The sequence below is a fragment of the Fulmarus glacialis genome, unplaced genomic scaffold (genome assembly GCF_000690835.1).
Source record: "Fulmarus glacialis isolate BGI_N327 unplaced genomic scaffold, ASM69083v1 scaffold18255, whole genome shotgun sequence".
NCBI classification, from domain to species: Eukaryota; Metazoa; Chordata; class Aves; order Procellariiformes; family Procellariidae; genus Fulmarus; species Fulmarus glacialis.
Genome location: NW_009214098.1, coordinates 1,686 through 23,138, shown reverse-complemented (window position 1 = coordinate 23,138; position 21,453 = coordinate 1,686). Strand labels below are relative to the sequence as shown.

At 47.9% G+C, this 21,453-nt stretch overlaps 2 protein-coding genes across 4 annotated transcripts in view; one reads left to right on the top strand and one right to left on the bottom strand.

Annotated features, from left to right (window-relative positions):
- Positions 1 to 315: 315 nt before the first annotated feature.
- Positions 316 to 15,351, top strand: SLC25A25 (solute carrier family 25 (mitochondrial carrier; phosphate carrier), member 25). Of its 3 annotated transcripts, XM_009578444.1 has the most exons (11): positions 316 to 540; positions 9,069 to 9,195; positions 9,284 to 9,371; positions 9,818 to 9,853; positions 10,149 to 10,260; positions 11,001 to 11,159; positions 11,924 to 12,076; positions 12,194 to 12,301; positions 12,551 to 12,718; positions 13,128 to 13,278; positions 13,718 to 15,351. In XM_009578444.1, exons 1-11 carry the CDS (start codon positions 316 to 318, stop codon positions 13,900 to 13,902), a joined length of 1,512 nt encoding a protein of 503 aa, XP_009576739.1. In that variant the 3' UTR covers positions 13,903 to 15,351. The 3 variants fall into 3 exon arrangements, with proteins under 3 accessions (XP_009576739.1, XP_009576740.1, XP_009576741.1); XM_009578445.1 differs by lacking the exon at positions 9,818 to 9,853; XM_009578446.1 differs by lacking the exons at positions 316 to 540; positions 9,818 to 9,853 and adding an exon at positions 6,341 to 6,499.
- Positions 15,352 to 18,142: 2,791 nt separating this feature from the next.
- LOC104077274 (alpha-1-acid glycoprotein 8-like) overlaps positions 18,143 to 21,453 on the bottom strand; it is a gene marked incomplete at its 5' end in the record, with an annotated part of 4,771 nt that continues 1,460 nt past the window's right edge. Inside the window, 3 exons of the mRNA XM_009578447.1 lie at positions 18,143 to 18,259; positions 19,983 to 20,086; positions 20,853 to 20,963. Coding sequence (XP_009576742.1) covers positions 18,143 to 18,259; positions 19,983 to 20,086; positions 20,853 to 20,963 — 332 coding nt within the window. The remainder of the gene's footprint in view (positions 18,260 to 19,982; positions 20,087 to 20,852; positions 20,964 to 21,453) is intronic.

Below are 21,453 nucleotides of genomic sequence, written 5' to 3'. Positions count from 1 at the left end.
TCAGCGTCTCGGCTTCTCCATGCCAGGGGTCTTGTGCTTTGTCTGTTGCCATCAGATTTCTGAGGCTCTTGTACAATGAGCTGCTTGTCAGGCCAGGCACGACTGCAGTAGCAGCAATTTCAAAAGGCAGGAAGCGTCTGCAGGAGCGGTCTGTAAAGAATCTGAGCCCGTGGAGTCGCTGGGTTGAACCTCCCGCTGGCTGCCGTGCCGATTCCCGTCTTGGGGGTGCTTGGTAGTGCAGTCACATCATCCTTGGCAGCGGGCAGCTCCTGAGCGCGCAGGGTTTCCCTGCCTGGGACGCTCGCTGGAGCAGCAATGCTGCAGACCCTTTGGCATTTTCTATCTAGCTTCCTTCCCAGGGCCATATGCCAAGGTCCGGCAGATGAAAAAGCGGATGAGGCCAGAAACACCACCCCACTTCCAGGCCCCGGGGAGAAAGGGCCAAAGATGTTGGGGAAGCCACAGGACAGAGGGACTGATCCCACTGAAAGGAGACCAACTATCCTACTGGTGGTTGGACCCGCAGAGCATTTTCCAAAGGTAACGGGATATCCAGGGGCCTGAGGAGGGGCTGATGCACATGACAGCAGAGTGTGTGGTCTGCCGGGAGTAGGGGTGTTGCAGGTGGAGTGTGCGCGTAGCTGGGGGTGTGTGTGTATTTGGGGAGAGGGGAGAGGAACAGGAAGAGGGAGCAGGGTCCAACGCGTGTGCTTGCTAGAAGGGAAGTGTGGGGGGACCAGGGGAGTGACTGAAGAGAGGAGGTGATCTAATCTTTCAGACATGATGTTCAAAGGGGGGGAAAAGTGCTGTTTAGGGGCAAGGGGGAATACGGGGGTCTCGACGGTTCCTGGGCAACTTGTAAGAAGCATGACTGAGAGGGCAGGGAATGATGATGCAGGTTAGTGGCAAGTCCCACCCCTGCACTGGAGACCGGCAAAGGATCAGATAGATCCTAAAATGTTCTGGAGTCAGTCTCTGGTAATTTGGCAAGCCTCTGGAAAAGCTAGAATATTTTGAGCAAATGAGTAACTGGCTGTATTATTTGAATGGCACAGCCTGGAAGAGAGGAAAGCCTGTCCCTGGGGAGCGGGTGGCATAAGGGAGAGACTAAAATCTGCGTGAGGATGGGAATTTCCCAGGGGGTGGGAAAGCGGGGAGGTGGTGGGTGCGCACAATTGGCAGAGAATAAATGGTGAGGCTTTGTCTGGGGGGAGGCGAACAAAAGCTGCTTAGTTTAGTGCCTGGGCTCCTAGCACAGTGCTGGCTGCCTGCAGTTCTGGTTTATTTTTGATGGGGAGGGAATGCTGTCTGTCTCTCCTGAGGACGGTGCGGTCAACTTTGACTACATGTGGTTTAAGACCAAGGGTATGACCTGGGATTAGGGGAAAAGGAGTCGGGCATAACGCCTGCAAGTGATGGGATCTTGGGATAATACTGAAGGGCTGCAGTAGGGGTAGGGGTGCATGACTTGCAGGATGCAGCTTATTTGACAGGGAGTTGGGCATGGTTGTTGCTGTAAGCTTTCTCTCTAAAATGGGCGACGAACAGTTCAGGTTGTAGAGGGGATGAATATCCTTTCTGCTGCCGTTTTGAATGGAAAGAGGCGGGGTAGCATTTTGTATTCTGGGGAGCAGAAGCCACTCCCTGCTTGAATTGGACTGAAAAATCTGCAGGGACTTTTGCCTTCATCCCCATCACTAACAGTTAGCACTGTGCATCCTCTTCAAAAAGAGGAGTGTGCGCATTTTGAGAAGAGGAGGACTTTCGTGCACAGAGATTGAAGAAGGACAGAGGCTCAGAACTGAAGGTGGTTTTGATGAAAACCTTGAAAGCGTAGGGCTGAAAATCTCTGGTGTCTTCCAGGGGAACAATGGTCCCTCAGTCAGGGAGAGTCCATCTGTTCACACCTGCAAATGAAGCTTTCTCTGAAAGCTGATACCAATCTCCTCTTTCCTGTGTGACCCTGGGAACTTTTGCTGCATAGGAACCCTAAAATTGGCTAATGGAGAAATACCTAGAGGATAAGGATGTGGTAAAATGGAGTTATTGCAGCTTAGGAAGTAACTGCCCATCTGCTAGGAGGTCGTGACTGTGTAATTTTAGCCTGCCCTGATTGTAAAGTAAAATGCAGTGTAAAGCTCTTCTGTTGAGAATTATGCAGATACGTTTTTACCTTGCATTTCAGGCCGGCTAATACTGCATCCAGACATCGTGGCTCAGCTGATGGACAGTAACTTGTTAAGCTGCAATGACTTGTTTGTGCTTGATCAGAGATCTGTGTTCTAATTACCCATCTGAAGAAGTAGTGTTGCAAAAAGTCTCGTACAGCTCTAGGGATAGATTATAAACCACTGTGAGCGAACAGTATTATTTGGTGTTTAAAGAAAATGTGGGGGACACATGGCTTTTGTTCTCTGCCACTGAATGTCTGTGACCTTGGGAGAAGTCTCTTGACTGGTATGCCACTTTGTTTTGTAAAAACGCCTGTTAACTACATACCTGCTAAAAACACACAAAATATCACGCCTGATACTTGGGTTACTGTGAGGAATTTGCATGTATTGATAAATTTGACCTGAGGTGCTTCCTAGCCCTGGCTCTTCAGTCTTCACGTTGTAGTTGGCGTCTTTCTGCTCAGATCCTTGCTTGAAGGTAACGATTTCAACATGAAGCTGTTTCTGCAAATGTGGGAGAAAATACTGATTGCAAGTGTGATGCGTTGGCCCCTGGTTGTGTGTACACAGGAGAGAGGTATGATCAGCCCCTGATGTCACCATCTGGACTTGTAACTTTGGATCTGTGTGTTGTCAGTGGAACAGGTCACCTTTCCTGGTTACCTTTATGTCAAATACCGTGTTGTGTTGTCTGCCTTCCCCGGCCTCTATCCTTCCCCTTGCATAGCCTTGGCTGGCTGCAGCTCTTTACTCTGCTGGGGTCTCTTAAATGATTAACTCCCCTCCTTCATACACTTTACAGTCTTTGTGCTTTGTGAGGACTTTCTGTACTGCACAATTAATTATAAGCTAGTTTACAGAAATTAAAAAATACCGAGTCAGCAGAACCTAGTGAAAACTTTGAGCAGTAGCGGTTCTTTCGCTGGCCGATGGCGTACTTGCCCAGAAAGCTGTTTGGCCTGTGAAGGAGGATGTTAGTTATGTGGCTGTGACGCTAACTGGCACTTGATATATTTAGAGACTTTTTTTTAGCAAAGTAAATTCAAAATTAAACAGCATACTTTCCTGCTCCTTGTATGGCTGCATCCTCCCATCCTTTGGGAGGTACCTTCTGGAGTGATGTAGTGAACTGGTGATGAAGCAGATGCCTAGAAGAGTACAAATGACTTGGAAAGGTTAGTGTTGGAATGGCAGGGTGTTGAAACTGGTAACTCGTGCAGCATTTACATAAGAACCAGATTCTATAAATAAAATGGACAATAACTTTGCAGCTTCCTTGATGGTAAGAAAAGCGAGCCTTCTGTAGAAGGAAGACGGACCCATCTAATGCTCCCTTTAGCAGAGGAGGGTGTTGGCTAGTCTGGCTTCACATCGACCAAGAATGTGTAGGTCCAGCTCTGGCAGAATCGGTGGATGGAAGAAATATCAGGGAGGAGTGACTTGCAAGGACTGACTTTATTTGGAGCTCTGTGCCCTGTCCTTGGTTTGATCAGGAATAGACAGTGCTAATGAGGGATGTACTGTCCGAAGCTCACATCTGAAGCCCTGGGGTGGGTGTGCTGCTGCCTGCAGCGGTGCAGGCACATGCACGCTGCAGGGGCTGCGGGAGCGGGACCGGCGGCACGTGCTGAGACTTGGGTGGTGACCCCATACTAGTTGTGTTCAAGCAGCACTGATCCCTGCAGCTTTGGAGAGCTATCTTGCTTTTGAGTACTTCCAGGTTTACCAGGATTCTTTTAGGTGAAATCTAAATACTTGTTAATGCCTGTTTAAGTTCCCTTTGTCATTATAACCAGAATTGCTGGTATAAACTTCATTCGTAATCTATCTCTCCTTCTTAGCTCGCTGTCCTGTAATTAATACCCTGCTTAAAATCAGCTTTCTTAACCGCATTACCTTTCTCCTTTCCTCTGACGTAGGTAGTAGCGCTTTTTTTCCTAAAATGTGCAGATTTTGCCTTTTGTCTCTAGTTGCCAACTCCAGACGGAGTTTATTAGGAAAATCTGCATCATGTTGGCATAGTAACTGAGCTGCCAAGCAGCTATAATAGTGATGCTTGGCAACTCGTGGGAAGGACTACAGAGGATCTTAAGGCTTGGTGGGGCAAATCCAAGTTACATTTGTTCACTTACTACCTGGAGCTGGGCAGGGGGGAGCTGCTCGCCTTCGTCAGGCTGCTGAAGGCGTTTGCATTTGGCCGGTGGTGTGTAGCATGAGGGTGCTGCTTGAAATGAGACTCAGCTCGGTGGGGAGGCTGGGGTGTGCTGTTGGCGTGCATGTAGTGAGCTGCTGCAGCTGATCTTTAAGAGGATCTGGAGACCCTGAGAAGATCCTGTTTTCGTGCGAAGAGACGTCAGCGGGGAGTAGGTTAAGCCTGGTTAGGTAACGCGGCAGTAGTGCTGTGGTAGGTGAGGTGACGGGGGGAGGGCGTAGGAAACCGTTGTAGGTCACGATTCTCAAGGGTACCGAATTGCTGTGAGTCATGATCTATTAAGTTTTCTTTTTTTAAAAAAAAAAAAAAAAAAATCCTTGAAATAAAGCCCCAGATTATATATTCCCAATTCGTGTGATTGACATTCAGCTCCACAAACAGCTTATTACAGACCTTGGCTTTTCTTTAAATCTGAAGAACAAAATACCACGGTAGAGACGTAAAGGCCCCTTGTGCATTAGGATCTGAGGAGGGGAGTGCTTATTGGACTTTGCACTGGCCAGGCAGTCTGTTTAAACAGAGCAAACACAAGAAAATGTTGCTGTGTCTGCAGTGGTGGGGAAAGCTGTTAGCTGGACTGGCTTAAACCAGTTTAGCAAACATGCTGTGTTACTTCAAGTGCTGGCAGGATTACAGCGTTTTGGTTGTTGGCTATGGGTTTTTGCATCTTCCTTCTATGATAGCTTCTCTTTGACGAATATCAAGACTATAACTTTATTTTAAAATTCATGTTAGCAATTAGTAATTCTGTACTGAGCAGTGTTGTTACCTGCTGCACTTCTTTGGTACTCTCGCTGTAGTGCTAGGTGTTATCCCATACATCAAACTCCACTAAATGCTCAGAAGCCTGTAATTATATCCACATTAAATGATGCGTGTGCCACACTCCCTCTTTAGCCTCGCTTGTTCCTAATGAAAGCTCAGGAACTCGCTTACAAAGTGGTTAAATTGTAAATGGTAGAAACTGGAAAATGTTGTTCTGCCCGGGCCACTTCTCATTATAGAGCATATCTGACTGCGATGTGTAATTGTAGTTGGAAGAGGAGGAAAAACTATTAAGCTGGCGTAACTGCTGTGTGGATGCTTAGCTAGGAGGCTTTGAAGCAGCTGGGTCTGTTTTGAAGCCTGCCCTTGATTTTGGTGGTTTTCTGGGTATTCGGCACAATGGCAAACCTTCTCCACAGGCTTTATTGCTGCCTGTATTAGCAACTCCTGAGTGCTGCAGAGGAGAGACAACTTGGTATGCGGGGGTTGCCTGCTCCTAGCTGGCACAACTGGTTTTGGGAGAACTTGCAAGCAAAGCCAATCGACTCTGGCATAGCAAAGTAACCTTATAAAAGTGGAATTTCAAGGCTTTTGCTTAAGCTGGATATCCCAAACATGTATGAAAGCAGTAAGTGGTTGGCATCGTGCTCTTACTGTGTTTTAGAGGAAGAATTTTTGGGAAGAGGAAGACACTGAGAGTCCTGCTGTATTGTATGGTGGGAGAGGTTAAGATCAAGACTGTGCTGCGCGTGTAAATCCCCGGAGGGGTGAGAACAGGATCAGAAAGGACCGGTCGGATGTAAGGAACAGCAAGTGACTGTCTCGGATGTTGGCCAAAGCCTCTTGGGTTAAAAGACATGCCCAGTAAGAGTTAACTTGTGGTGAGCGTGATGTAAGGTCTTAATGGGAGCCTGGTGTTGAGCAATGGGAGGCAACTCACATGCCTCCTCCGATCCGTGTCTCGCTGGCAGCTGGGTGGGACTGTACAGCCACGGCTTCCCTTTTAAGTAGAAGGGCAGGGCTTGTGCAGCCAATCCCACCGGAGCCGGCTGCGCTCATAGGCGTGTGTCATGAGACTTGCTGGCATTTCCTTTCCACTACGCACTGAAATTAGCTCAGGGGAATCATTCAGTTTTACTTCCCTTCCCGGTCAGCCTGAGCGGGGCAGCTGAGTCTCCGGCTCAGAAAGATGCTCTGCCTCTGTCTGTATGTGCCAGTGTTCGGGGAGTCGCAGACGGAGTTTGAATACTTTGAGTCGAAGGGGCTGCCGGCTGAACTCAAATCGATCTTCCGACTCAGCCTCCTCATTCCTTCCCAGGAGTTCTCCACCTACCGCCAGTGGAAGCAGGTATGGCCCCGAGGGAGGAACGGGAGGGAGCGAGCTATGGAGGGGTGGTCTCCAACACCCCGAGTGGCTGGTCGGAGGGGGAGAAGTTCATGACGGCTCTGTCGTAATAGCTGGGTACAGCGTGGACACGTTTCTCTTGCCCCTTGGCAGGGATTGCCGAAACAGCATGGAGTGGACTTTTTTCTTTTTGATTCTTTTGGCTTGAATCTGATGAGATCTCAGTGCCTCTAAGACTGTTTAAACCAGTCGATTTGATGCAAGTTAAATAGAAAAAGGGGTTTTCCAAACTATGGATTCTTCTGCTTTAACTGGTCTGCTCAAACACAATGTTTCACATCCTCTTCCTTTTCCTTCTTACACCCTTCCGCCTGCCCCCCTTCTGGCGGGAGGTGTGTAATCTAATGTCAGCTCGAGCCGATGCAGGTCTCACCCCGGTGAAGGTGAGCAGGTTTGTGCTATGAGCCGGAGAGCGGCTCAGCAACGTTGGGTGGGCTGAGCCAGGGGAGGTTGTGCAAGAGCAGAAGGGAGATGCACTAAATCCATGGAGCACTCCGTCCGACTCTGTATCACAGCCCTTGCTTTCAGCTTGCTGCTGCTGGCGTGATTTTCAGGACCAGGCTGTCAAGAGCCCAGACAGCTGATTATTGAACAGCAAAGCTGGGTAGGCTTTTTATACCATTGTGCAGACACACAAACGGGGGATGTAGCAGGCTTTAAGATGTGTGGAGTCCCAAAGCGTGCTACAGGGGCTGCGTGTTCCTCAGGTGACCATAGAAACGTCTGCAGCCAGCATAGCTGTTGATGAGGAGTTCTGTCTACGGAGATTTCGTATTTGCTGTTAAAGGCTAGGAGCTGCAGGCAGATATTTGTTCATATCTCTGGAGAAGATGCTGGGAGGTTGGCTTTCTCACTGTTCACACATGTGTTGCAGGTTACAGTTCGACAGGCTTGCAGCATATTTGCTTTGTGATCGTGGAGGAATAAGGCCAGCAGAGCAAGGCAGCTTTTATTATCTGTGGTCTCTGATCACTCGCTGCACATCTCTGCGGTTGTTAGGGGCGTGCTGAGAGAACGGGAGCAGTTGCACAGTCGCATCTCTCTTACAGTGCCTCTGAATTATTAGTGCCTGTCAACTGGTTGGGGGTTGCCAGTCAGAGGGAAGCCCTGATTCAGCTGTTCAAGGGCAATCTGCTGACATGCGAGGGGTGTTGGTCTATCTTTAGCCTACAAGTTGAATGTGGGGTCATATCTGAACTTTACAACAGTCATATGATAAATTGCAGGTTAAGAATACTGGGCACACCTCAAAGGTCAGGGCAGCTGGGACAGCACTTTCTTATTTAAGGTTCATAAAACGATTAGGAATAATCCTCATAGCATTAGGGCTAAAGTGACAGGACTTGGTGGGGCGAGAGAGAGAGAGTTTTAATAGTGAGGTATTTAGTATTGAAGTCGTTTAAAATGGCATTGAAACAAAGACTTAAGGCTTATGAAGGGGACTGGTGCTCATAGGCTGAGGAAATATCACAATAAGCTTAGGTTTGCCTATTACCTTTGAAGCCTAAATATTGAACAAAATATTGGTGAAGATGGTTAGCCTAGTGTTTGATCTCAGCTCAGAGCTTCCTTAACAACCCACCTGCTGTTCACATAAATGTCACAAGAATTAAAACAAAAATGTAGGTGATGCAGTAGACTGAATCACACCTCATTTAGTGTTGCTCACTGATTCATCTTGAAAAAGACTTATAGGCTGTCAATGGCAAGTGATTGAACAAGAAGAGGAATGGGAACTCCCTGAGCCACATTCTTGCAGTCCGGATATCACCTCTCCTGTCAACAAGTAGCCGCGTGCCCATAGACAGGACAGTCCATCTGCTATTGCCCCATGCTGGAGTGAGTTAATTAGTCATTTATCATGTCCTAGATGTCTGGCATGGAGTCTGATCTTGATTTTAGCTTTGTCCTACTAAGAACCTTTTCTTGTTCTGTATGCATCTCGTGGAAACTTGTATAATTAAAGCACATAGCTCCAGGGTGCCTAAACCAGTTCGTAGGGGTTTTTATCTTTGGCTGTGTCCACTGGAGCTGGACAAGCTTTTTCTGGTTGGAGTTAGTTATTGCCAGAGGGAGCTTACTTCTCTAAGAATCTTAGTAGGCATGAAATTCCTTCTCCTGTTCAGTTATTTTATTACCTGAAGTTTTGTCATTCACTCTTTGTGTAAATCTGTTGCCTCATACATAGTTCAAGAACCTCTACAAGCGCTGTGTAAGGTGTTAATCAAGATACAGGACTGAGATTAGACACATGATACTAGCGGAGTATCCCTGATAAAAGCATGAGGCATTTCATCTGCGTTACTAACTTTGGGAGACAGTTGCCTGGAATCGGGTGACTTTTCTACACTATTGCTTTGCTCAAATTTTTTTGAGGAATTATCATAATTCTGTCGGCTACTTTCTGGAGGAAAAGTCAGTTGTGTAGGAAATGATCTTTAAATATGGTAGAAGGAGGGGGAGATCTGTCTGAATGAACAAAAGGAACTGACATTGATTGTTTTCTGAACAGAAAATTGTGAAGGCTGGAGACAAGGACCTGGATGGACAGCTGGATTTTGAGGAATTTGTTCACTATCTCCAAGATCATGAAAAGAAGCTGAGACTGGTCTTCAAGAGTTTGGATAAGAAGAATGATGGTAAACACTTTTCTCATGCTCATGAATAGACTACTGCATGTGTTAGCTTGTAATACGTATACTTGAGCTCACTGGCTTATCTTTGCAGGCCGTATTGATGCCCAGGAGATTGTACAGTCTCTTCGGGACCTGGGAGTCAAGATCTCTGAACAGCAGGCTGAGAAAATACTGAAGAGGTGAGGATTCAGGTGGTTCTTCTGTCTTACTGTTAAGGGGGTTAGAAGGAAGTGTAGGGACATGGAACCCATCTCCTCTTTCTACCCTGTACGCGCTTTCCAGAGACTTCAGCTCCTGCCTTTTTGCTTATTGCTCTTCATTTTGATTTTTTTTCCATGAATTGACACTTAAAGGTCTTAATGCATTATGGAGAGTTACTGTCAGAATCTTTTATCTTACTGACCTGTTGTGGGGAAGTGCTTGCACCTGAGCTGATTTGCATCCCTGTCTGATTGTCCTGCTGCCCTGAGCTTGCTGCTTTGGAGAAGGACTGTGCAGTTGCTCTTTGGAAATGCTGAGTGCTTTATGCATGTGGCACTAACGTGTTAACAACCACTTATTTGTGCTGTTTTTTCCTCTTTCTTTCCTCTGCTACCTTCCCTCTGTCTGTTTGCCTGTGTGTCAGAATAAGGACGGGACACTTCTGGGGTCCTGTCACCTAGTAAGTATTATTTTCCCTTCAGTGTCAGTTAATGTCCCTAAGTTTGGTAGGAGGGGGTGCAACTACTCCTGTGGGTCAGTTAAAGGGGAGAGAGAGGGGAGGAAAAAGGGAGCCTACTTCCACCTCCCTGCAGTGTTTGGTGAATAGAAGATTTCCTAGCTTTGTCTCTTTAGATGTATTTAATAGTTGCTTTGCAAAGCTTTTTTTGGTGTAGGCCTGGATAATCAAAGGGAAGGGGAGGAGGAATTTGTCACCCAGTGGGAGTCTGTATTCATCTAATGATAAATCTTTTTAGCATGGATAAAAATGGGACAATGACGATTGATTGGAATGAGTGGCGAGACTATCACCTGCTGCACCCAGTGGAGAACATTCCTGAAATCATCCTGTACTGGAAGCACTCCACGGTAAGAAATGGTTCTTCTGCAACAGGTCTTCGTCTTTTCCCAGCTTCTCAGTCAGAGTCCTGACTCCCAGGAGCTGCTATCGGCAGTCCCTATCTTTCTCTTCATGGTTCAATAGCTGCCTTGTAGCCCTAGAAGTCCAATCGCTTCCTGTCCTTTCTGTTATCTTGCCACCTATCACTGGCATGGCTTCTGAAGCCTCTGGCACAGGTGATAACAACTGCACGTTCTGCAAGAAGATGAAGGTGTTCACTTGGCTTGCCCCTCTGAGAGCTCATACCGGTGGCCAGCCCCTGCTGGTTCAGGACCTGTTAAGACTAGAAACTGATTTGACAGGCAGCCGTCCTTCCTGGAGATATTTCAGTGGGTGTAAATAGCATGTAACAAGATTAAACTGGCTGCGAGCTTGGAGGGTTCCAGAGAGGTCCAGCTTTTTTGCCATGCAGCTGCCTGCAGTTGGTCGTTTTGTTCCTTACTACGATCCACGGTATTTTAATGCAGACAAAAGTTCAGCAGTTGCCCGCTCCCTGAACAGAAATCTCTAAATGTGAAGGTTCCCCTTGTGACGTGCTATAGAAGTGGCAGTTCCTGTGGCCAGACACAGCAGTTAATGGTTATAGATAAGCTGCTGACTTGGAATAAGCATATCCGGTACTTCAACACTTAGCACTGATAAAGAGCAATAAAATTTTGGCAAGATCACTAGCTGATGATACATTTCTCAACACCTTATACTTTTGCAGATCTTTGATGTAGGAGAGAATTTGACCGTCCCTGATGAGTTCACAGTGGAAGAGAGGCAGACAGGGATGTGGTGGAGACATCTGGTCGCAGGTGGAGGTGCAGGTGCCGTGTCCAGAACCTGTACAGCTCCCTTGGACCGCTTGAAAGTGCTCATGCAGGTATGATGGAGCAGTTCCAGTTTGTTTGAATACCCAGGCAGATTCCTTTAATATTCTTGGATGCCTAGGAGATGATAATGTTCATTAACACAGTACAGCACTCTGGCCAGGATTAATCTCATTGCTCTTATACTGCTATTTCTGAAAGCTTTTTGGATTATTTGAATGATCAAAGTCCTGTTAAAAAGTTATTCTTCATTGACTAGAAAAAATATAGAGAATATTTTGGGAGGTAGACATGTGAAAACTGTCAATAGTTAGAGAGCTTTGTGGTTTAGAGCACTGGAAAACTTGGGTTTTCATGAAACAGGTTCAAGTCTTGTGTTCCCATGAGAGACCCTGAGGCCATGAGAGTTGAAGTGGTTGTGGTGGTCAGCTGGCAGAGCTTGTACTCAGTATATTATCACCGTTAGAAAGGAGTTAGAAAAACTTGATTTTAGCCTGCTTTGTCACTGTACCTGCTTTTGTGCCAGCTGAGAAGTTTACCCTGGGTAGCTGATGCTATGCTAGGTATGGGAGTTGCCTATTTAACCTTTCCTCCCATTCCAGAGGGAGATATTGATTAGATTCATTAGTTAACACTAGACTTCACAAAAAAGAAAAGAAGCTTGCTTTCCTATTGTAGAAGTTATCTGTAAGGGATTAAAGCCTTGGCAAATCTCTGGGTAAATAAAAAAGCGCCCTTTTGTCCCTGGATTACAGAAAAACGTAGCGCTGTCGTAATCAGGACTGGAACTAATCCAAGCTTGTTCTCTCTCTCCCAGGTTCATGCCTCCCGTAGTAACAACATGTGCATTGTTGGCGGTTTTACTCAAATGATCCGAGAGGGTGGACCAAGGTCACTGTGGCGAGGGAATGGCATCAATGTGTTGAAGATCGCACCGGAATCTGCCATTAAGTTCATGGCCTATGAGCAGGTGAGTAAAAGGGCACAGACAAGTCTGGCTGCAGAACGGTTTGCAGAAGGACAAGAAGAAAAAAAGACGGCTGAGAAGTCAGTGAGCCTCAATGTCTGTCTGTCTTGGCTTCCACAGATCAAGCGGTTCATTGGTACTGACCAAGAAATGCTGAGGATTCATGAACGGCTGTTAGCTGGTTCTCTGGCAGGGGCCATCGCACAGAGCAGCATCTACCCGATGGAGGTGAGGCGGGTGGCTGATAGTCCAGCCCATGAGGGGTCATGGCAAGGTGCTGAGGTGGGAAAATGTGGGTAGAACACAGTGCTATTATAGCTTAATTCATGAGTTCTCAGAGATGATACCAAGTAATACTGCATACATGACACTTGCTGTAGTCCTGACCAATCATGCTCTTAAGAATGACGTTGTCTATACGTTTTTCTCCTGTTGATTCTCATGTAGGCCTTCATGGTATTTGTTCTTGTCTTCTAGGTTCTGAAAACACGGATGGCTCTAAGGAAGACAGGACAATATTCAGGCATGTTGGATTGTGCCAAAAACATCCTTTCGAAGGAAGGAATGGCTGCCTTCTACAAAGGCTACATCCCCAACATGCTAGGAATCATTCCGTATGCTGGTATTGACCTGGCAGTCTATGAGGTATGAAGCCTTTAACCTATTGTAGGGCTGTGCTGCTTGTGTAGCTTTATCACTGTCAGACCTGTCAGTTACCACAGGAGTTTAAGTAATTTATCAAAGCTTTCCTGATCAGCCTTATGGGCCACAAATGGATTTTTAACCAAAATGGCCTAAAAGACAATCCAATACAATGATTCTTCTTTCCTAGTCAACATCATGCATGGGCCCTTGTTTCTTTTTTTTAATGAGAAAATTGCAGCAGAAAATTAAAGAAGGGGTTTTCCCCAGGCACTACAGTAGCAGTAGCTCAAAAAGATTTGAGAAGCCTAGTGCTTCAGGCTGAATTTGCTAGGCCTTTATGCTAGATCTTTTATGTAATGTATTCTTTTAATTGCCTCTTCACTGCTAACATCTGGCTTGTTCCTTCCAGACACTAAAAAATGCCTGGTTGCAACGCTATGCTGTCAACAGTGCTGACCCTGGAGTCTTTGTTCTGCTGGCTTGTGGCACCATCTCCAGTACCTGTGGACAGCTTGCCAGTTACCCCCTGGCTCTTGTGAGGACACGCATGCAGGCCCAAGGTGAGAACTTCTGGGAACTGTGGGAGCTCCTGTCATGGTCTCTGAGCAGAGTAAAGGTCCTCTAGTGTAAATATTGCAACAGCAGCCTTAACTGACTTGTACAGCTGAGCAGTAGGCTATTTGCCACGCTGCAAGAGGACAGTGGACTTTGTGCTGCCCTTAGCATCTGGGCCAAGCACCTCCAGGACAGAGGTTCTGTTTTGCTCAAATCAGGAGTTTTGGGCTAAGGGCGTCTGCAGAGCAGTTTGGGAAAATGGCTGTGATGTGCAGCATGGCCATGGCTTGCTGCGAAGTTAGATGCTATCCCCCATGAAGCACCTTTGGTCTGTGAACATCCACAAGAAGCACATGAATCAGAACTGCTCTGTGAGACAGGTGTTACCTTAAAGTGTTTTCACCACGTAGGCTGCATTATTTATTGTGGCTTTCCCTGTTGCAGCTTCAGTGGAGGGTGCTCCCGAAGTGACGATGAGGGGACTGTTTAAACATATTCTGAAGACAGAGGGAGCATTTGGTCTTTACCGGGGTCTGGCGCCGAACTTTATGAAGGTGATCCCAGCTGTAAGCATCAGCTACGTGGTTTATGAAAACTTGAAGATGACTCTGGGCGTGCAGTCACGGTGACCAGGAGATGCCGAGGACTTTGAACTCTGAAATCTTGGGGTGCAATCCCAAGACGTATAGCCATCTCTCATTCTGTGAATGTGTTGACACTAAGCTGACTAAGCAAAGCTGTGAAATCTCAGATAGTTTGTGAGTCAGTAAGGGGAAGGGGAGGATCTGGTGTCCTTTGCCATCTTGCTACTCAGAGCTCCACATAAACCATCACGTGGTCCTTTTTGTTGGGCCTTTTGGGAGACCAGGAGGCGAGCTCCTGGGAGAATCTTAAGGCGTGAGTTGCTGAGGTCAGTTCCCAGCAGAATGGCAGAGTAGCAAAGGTTTGGGTAACAGGTCTGCTTTCAGCGTATTGTGTGTACAGAGCTGTTTGCCTGCAGATGAGCACCTTCTGACTTGCTGAAAGAGCTTCTTTTTCCATTCAGTTGTTTAACTTCCTACCCGTTGTTTAAATTTGTACAAACCTTGTGTAGGAGCTGCTGCCACACCAGGCTTGTTATTATGTTTACATATATTCCTTTGGGTAGGAGACATTCATGTTCTGCTTCCAAGACTTGACATGAAATGTAACTTTGAACTATACTGGTTTTGAGGGCTGGTGGGCAGTCAGGTTGAAGGTTACTTAGGCCAGCCTGATGAAGAATTAGGATTATTTATTTTTTTATAGGTTTAAGTGTGTCTCATAAATCCACTAACAAGATGCACTTACTAACAGAAGCAGCAGACTAGAGCCTGCATGCCTGTATCCTTTGCATGCCGGGATTGGCTTGTCTTATACTCAGCAGGGCCTTGGAAAGGGGAAGGCAGGAGAGCCCTGGGTGGACTGGCACCTCGATGCATGGCTTTAGTGAACAAAAGACAATATTTCACAGCTCCTGTGCAGTTGTGCTCCCAGCACGACACGAGAGCCCCTGTGCAGCGTTGCATGGACCTCTGAATTCCATTCTGCCTGGTGCTGAGGATAGCTGGTGGACCTTTTCCAAACCCTGTGCCTACGCTGCTATCTATCTCTTTAGACCTCTTTGTAGATTGACGTTCAGGTTTGCATTAGCGGGATGAAGTCCCCAAGCCAGGAGTAGGTCTGCTGTGGGAAGGGGTGTTAGGGAGAGGAGCTGGTTGTCACTGGGAAAGGTGAGCTTTCAGTCCTGAAGACATGCTTGCTTTTTCTTTCAAAGGGTGCTTTTCATAAGGCTAAGGGAAGGAGATGGCTTTAAAATTTCTCTGACTGTGTTATGGGCTACTTTAGTTGATAGGATCTGGCTTCCGAGGCCTGGGAGATCCTCATCCAACTTTTCATTTTGGGCAAAATGGACCAGCGTTGCATTCCACTGTTTTACTGCTTAAAGCATATTTATTTTGTATTTATTTGAACAGAGTTATGTCGGACTATTTTTATAGACTTGTTTAAATATTGTTACTGTGCTTGTATTTCTCCTGTTTTAAAAAGTTCTCTGTTTGTTCTCTTACATCACACAGCTGAGTCGTGGGGAGGGACGCTAAAGTCGCTTGCGTACCTTCCCTTTGGGGCTTGAGCTGCCTTTCCCACGTCTGGGGTTGTTGCTGGAGGACCTCAGCCCAGAGAAATTCTGTAGCAAGAAGCCATAGGAGAGAAGGGAGCTGGTGAGGAAGCAGTACCTTGGGAGGAGGGGAGAGGGTGCACTGTGAGGCTCGCCTTATTTTGGAATTGCCTCTGTGCATGGCTGAAAGGCTTTCAGGTGGATGGCTGAAGTTGGGAAGTAGAAGGTCTGTGTATGTTGGATGTCACAGCGGCTAATTGAGAGCGATCTTGGGGAATTTTTAGGTAAGGGGGGAGGGGAGAAATCTCAGGGACTAAAGGAAATACAAGTTTCCAGAGAGAGGGAAGGAAACTTGTGCTTGGACACAAGCTGCTGCAGTTGTGCTTTGAGGCTGAATCAGCAGACCCTGCTGCTGAGCCAGTGCTCTTCCCATGCAAACGGGCACTGTGGAGAAGTGTGTGAGAAATCGGAAAAGGATTTGCTAGTACTCAGCAGCTGCTTTTTTACTGACAGTTTTTGGTGGTTCATGGAGAGTCTTCCAGGTGAGGCTCTGCCTTGACTATCCAGTGCTGTCAGTAGTTAGCCATGTGGAAATCTAATCAATCCGGGTTAGTGATGTGATTTTTTTTCCACCCCCCCCTTCTTGAGACCTGTCATAAATTCTGCAGTGGCTCCTTTCTACCATGTGGCCTAATGGGAATATGAATATCAGAATGCAAAAATCAATGCAAAATGACAACCATCTTTGTAGCTGTAACCACAAATTGTTATAATGCAAATCTAACTCGGATTCTTCATGTAGGGAACAGTCTGCTAATAAAGGTCTGTCAAAGAGATACCACGTGTCTGCATCTCTTTCTCAATATGGTTTATTGGTGCTGTTGGTGGCCAGACTCTTCCTGGTATGATCCTCACCAAGGACACTGACACTGGGAAGGATCCTCCCTACCTGGGAGGACGTGGGAGGGTAGAATTCTTCTTAACTTGCAAAACCAGCAAACCTGAGCTCAAGGCTAAGGATGGTAGTGATGAGTCAGGGCAGCTCGGATACTGTTAACCTATCTCTGAGCATTGCTGGACTTTGCTCATCTGTGCAGTATCCGTAACTCTGAACAGAGAAGTGAGTTTCCCAGAAAAGCTGTAAACTGCAGTCTAATTGTGCCCTCAAAGGAACCTGGCTTATAGGATTTTCAAAAGAAAGGGTTTGTACAATTTTTTCTTCAACAAATAAAAAACCAACCAGGGGCTATCCTTGAAGGTCATTCGGGAACCGTAGCTGGTAGGGGCAAGTGGCCTCTGATTTGGTTAACAAAACTTGCTGCGGGGGCCAGAGTGGGTTTGTTGGTTCCTTATGTCTCTGACTGTAATTCAGGGCTTTTATTCAGCTATAAATCTACTCATAAAGTCTGGGTCCTTGTAATCTGAGCCTCTGCTTTCCAGTGGTGTCAGCTTTGGTCAGCTGAGACGCTTATCGACGCTCTCTGGACTGCAGCACTCAAGGCTGCTGGCAGCATCCCTTCTCGCACCGCTGCCCTCTCCTACCCTTTAACTGTCTCGCTCCTCGAGGTGGGGGGTTACGTTTCATGTCACGGGCTGATAAAGACATGTCTGAAGCAAGGGCTGGCCTGAGACCAGGAGGCAATCGGCTGAACTTGACCCTGTAAAATTCATTTTTACTACAGGAATCGGGCCAAAAGCCCAATGCTGAAACGCTGCGCAGTAAACGGTGCTGTACAGGGACAGAGCACCCTGGTGCCGCGGAGGGAGGAGCAGGGCTCTCTTCTTCCCTGTGTTCCCTCCAGCTTTTCTCCTTTTCTTCCTTTTTAAGGAAGACAGATATTTTCAGTGCTTAATTACTAGGTTAGAGCTGAGACTTGAATTACTTTCCAAACACGCAGCAAAAGCAGTCTCTTTTTAAACTCCCCCCACTTGCGCAGGCACAGAGCGACAAGTGCTTTCCTCCCTTTGGGGCTGGGGGTGTGATGAGGGATGCATGAGGTGCCTGATGAGTACAGGGGCGTACCGGAGGCACGGAGAGCAACGTGAATCTTGGTACTCGAACCTTCTCGCCTCCATGGTGCCGAGCTTATTGGGAAATGAGGAAACATGACCTTTTTCTCTGGGGAAGTAAAAATCCAGCCTGGGTTGGGTTAGCACCTGCTCCCTCCCTGGCAGGAGGATCATTTTTCAGTGTTGTCATATTATGTTGCAAACCTTGCTATGGATGAACATTATTGGGAAGCTCTTGCCTGGTCCGAAGAGTTTGGGCAGGAACATGTGCCCCGGCTGGGCTACTTCTGGCAGTCAAACTGCTGTCAAGAGATTTTTTTTTACAGTTAAAGATAAGTTTCTAGCCTTCTATAAATTCCAGTTACTCATCAAATGCTTGGCACACTCATTTAAAATAGTTAATGATTGCCCTCTTCTGGTTAGCCTCTATTACTGCTTTGTTTAAGTACTGCTTTTTTAGTAGAGCTCTCTTGCAAGCTTGGCGTGAAGCTGAGCAGACTGAGTCAGTGCTGAAAAAACTTCCACGTGTCGCCTTGTCTTGCACCCCTCATTGCTTAAGGTTGCCTTTTCCCAACTCCTAGTTCAATGACACACAAGGTGAACCGGGTGCTCAATTTCTTTTTGCAAGCCCCGCTTCTGATCTCTTCAGAACCCCTGCTCTCCAGCATCTCGGCAACAAAATGCATCGAATTTGAGGAAAACATTTATTGCCTAACATGGCATCAGTTACCCGTGCTCCCAGGCTGGGGGGTGCCCGGAGGAGGTGACGCTGTGACTGCAGCCATGAGCTCCGTGCGTGGGTTGTTTCCTTTTTCGGTTTCTTTCACTTGACACAGCTCCTTCCAAAACAACAATTATGGGATAAGTGAAACTGCCGGTGCACCAGCAGGAGAGAATTTACTGAAGAAAGAAGTATTTTTCTTTGCCTTTTTATCTGATTATAAGTCTAAGAGGGCCTGGAGAAGCTAGGGGCTTCCCCATGCCCCAATCACAGATGCTGCTTGTGGGGGTGCCGGTTTCTGGAGCAAAACTGTGCTACACTGGCGGGTCAGTAAGCGTGCTCGGAAGGAAAGGGGGATTCAATCTTTTTGAGAAATAAAAAGCTCGTGCTACCCAGGCACTCAGAATTAGCGTGGTTTGGGCTCTGCTAATGCTTTGGGCTGATGCAGGGGTACGTGACTCTCTGGTGCTCTGTTCACAGCCATCTCTTTCAGCCTGGTGACAAAGGTCCCCAGAATCTAGTCTGCGTTTGTTTAATCGGTTTCATTTTACTCCTCAGACGCGGTGTCCTGCCTCTTGCCTGGGCACGAAACCCTTCTCTGCACTGGGGCTTGTAAGGACAAACAGTTCTGGCTTATTCCACTCACCTTGGCTTTCTCTAAATGTAATTTGTCCTGCCCAAATTGAAATGTCATCCAGCTGTTAATCTGGGGGAGCTGGGAGCTGCCTCCCAGGTGCTGCCCGTTGCCTAACGGGGAGAGGAGACCTGCCTCACCACGGGGGTTTCAACCTGTGCCTGCGTCCCTGTCCCCTGTTCCCCTGAACCTGGGGGGGATATTTCTAAAAGCAGCATGTTGAGGCTGGGGGGGTGTTGGGGGCTATGTTGCGTCCAGTCTGGCAGCTTGGAACGGGGTTTTGGGCACCTCTGGAAGCTCAGAGTCTCCTGCTGTGGATGAGCAGATGGCCAGGACAGGAATGGTTGGTCAGGACAGGAAAAGGTAAGATATTTTGCACCCCCTGCTTTGCAAAAGGGAGCCCCATCAAGTTGGCTTGGGGACTGGGGCATTTGCAGAATAAAATGTCCTAAATCAGGTGGCAGAGGTTAGGGCTAGGGCTGGATCCGGTTAGTGTTTCGATGGAAAAACTAAAGGAAAAAAATCTGGTTTTGTGGGAGTGGATGGTGTTGCCTCTTCCCTGATGTCCCGTGGGGCTGGGACCCCAGCCCAAAAGGAGCCCCGCGCCGGGGCGGGAGGAGGACTGGCTTGTGCAGTCTTCCTGAACCCCATTTACAGCCAGGCTGTGAACCCCTCATCACGCAGCACCTCGGGGCGCCAGAAAAGCAAATCCCAATCTAAAAACAACACCAGGTTTTTAGGGGTTTAAATTGCTGTGGCTTCGGCTGAAGCGGGGCCGAGCAGCCCCCCAGGGCACCGGCCCCTTGCTGCAGCTTGGGGGGCCGCTGGCCTCTGCTGCGGGGGGCAAAATCAGGAATTTCAGGGCAAAATCAGGAATTTTAGGGCAAAAATCCCATGCTTTAGTTGTCTCCCCCCTAGCAGGGGGAGACAAGCAGTTACCAGGTTTCCCACTGGAGACGTTCGGGTGCAGGTATTTGCTTTGGGGAGTCATGTATCTGTGGGGGGTGTGTTATGGTAAACCACCATCGCTGTTGAAGCAAGCCTGCCTTTACTTAGTCCCCTAAATCATTTCCACTACCTTGAAAATCTCTCTCCAAGTCCCCAGTTTGGCAGCTGGAGCTATAGCCTGGGGTCGTGGCACCCCTGTCGGGGGTGGGGGGCTGCGGCGGCTCTGCCGACCCTCGCCCACCCGTGAGCAGCCACGTACCGTTTTCCACGGCGCGTACACGATCTCCTCTCCGTTCAGCCCCAGGCACTTGGCGTGGCGCTCGAACTCTTCCCGGTGGGCTGTGCTCACGCTCAGGTTTCGGGCTGCAAGAGGAGAAGCGTTTGCCAGGCGTTAAATACGGACCGGCGGCCTCGTGCTGCGTCCCTGCCCTTGCTGCCTCCCTTCCCCGTGCTCCCGCCAACGCTTGCTGCGGAGGTGGTCTCTGTTGGGGTCTCTCAGCCCCCGTGGTGAATACACCTAAACAAAACCAACCTGGGGCATGACTTTTTTGAACCCTCTCCCCAGATAGCTCTGGTCCTGTCTGCTTTAATGGATTGCAGGATCGTCCTGGGGCATCAGGACCAAGGCTGAGATGGAGGCAGTTTTCTATATGCGTCTTCAAACTCTGTTAAGCAGCTGCTTTGCAGCTTGGAAGGGCAATGGGAAGCCTTATCAAGGTCTAAAATGCTACTTTATGGGGCTGTGGGCAGATCTGATCGGCTTTGCCTGTGCTGGTACTGCAAAGCCACGTGCCCTGCCCTGGGAGGTAAGTACCGAAAAATCATGGTTGGCTTGAAAATATGGAGATTTTATGATGATATCGATGCTGAATTGTATTTGCTTCCTGTTCTTTGAATATTTATGGCGTAAGTGGGTTTTGTCTTTAACTTGGTCTTTCTGCGCTGCCAAGAGATTTAGGTTTTAATGGGATTTGTAAATACACCCGTGATCCCTGGAGCAGCGGTCTCGGGAAAATCACTGACTGTTGACGAAACCACGTTGCTGCGTGGTTGTAGCTGGTAATTTTGTGTGTGTGTGTTTTGGTGTCCCACGCTAGCTTTAAGTTACTTTAGGATGGAGTTTGCATACCATAGAGATACAGTCCCAAATACGTCCTTTCCCTCTGCAGTTGGTACTGGATGAGTAAAACGTCTTCAGAGCTGAGGTTCATCAGCGTCCCCACGGTTTGCTGGGTCTTGGCTTTGAGAGAACAGAATCGGGGTTGGGAACAGCCACGATGTTCAGATTTTCAGTACTGTGGCAACGATAACCTGCAGCCCGGGAGTGGGCAATGCCCGTAGCCCCCGGGATCTGACAAGGTGCGAACTGTTCCGCTCTCGGTTTATTTGAATTGTATTTCTTAAATGTGGGGCTGGGGCATGAAAGAGCCAAAGCCACCCAGCTCCTGCCCTACCGTTGCGATGTGCCGGGTGGCGTGGCTCGCTGGCGCTCGGGGTACGAGCGGAAACGTGGATCAACTGTCCCCTGCTCCCAGCAATGCCGTCTTGGCGGGGTCAGTGCAAACTGCGGCGGTGGGGCGTGCAATTCCCACCCCAGATGGCTCAACCGCTTTCCTCAACGAGGAAGAAACAATTGCAGAGCTGAAATCCGCCATAAATGTTCCCCTCCTCTCCCGCAGGGATTGCAAAATAACTTTACAAACGAGGCGGTCTCCTTCCTTGCCGTGCGA

Bases quoted from the DNA above. Each gene is read 5' to 3' on its own strand.
- SLC25A25 (XM_009578444.1), top strand. From the start codon at position 316: ATGCTGCAGACCCTTTGGCATTTTCTATCTAGCTTCCTTCCCAGGGCC. The intron at 9,372-9,817 runs GTGAGGATTCAG...CCTGTGTGTCAG, and splicing joins GCTGAGAAAATACTGAAGAG to AATAAGGACGGGACACTTCT. The intron at 13,279-13,717 runs GTGAGAACTTCT...TCCCTGTTGCAG, and splicing joins GACACGCATGCAGGCCCAAG to CTTCAGTGGAGGGTGCTCCC.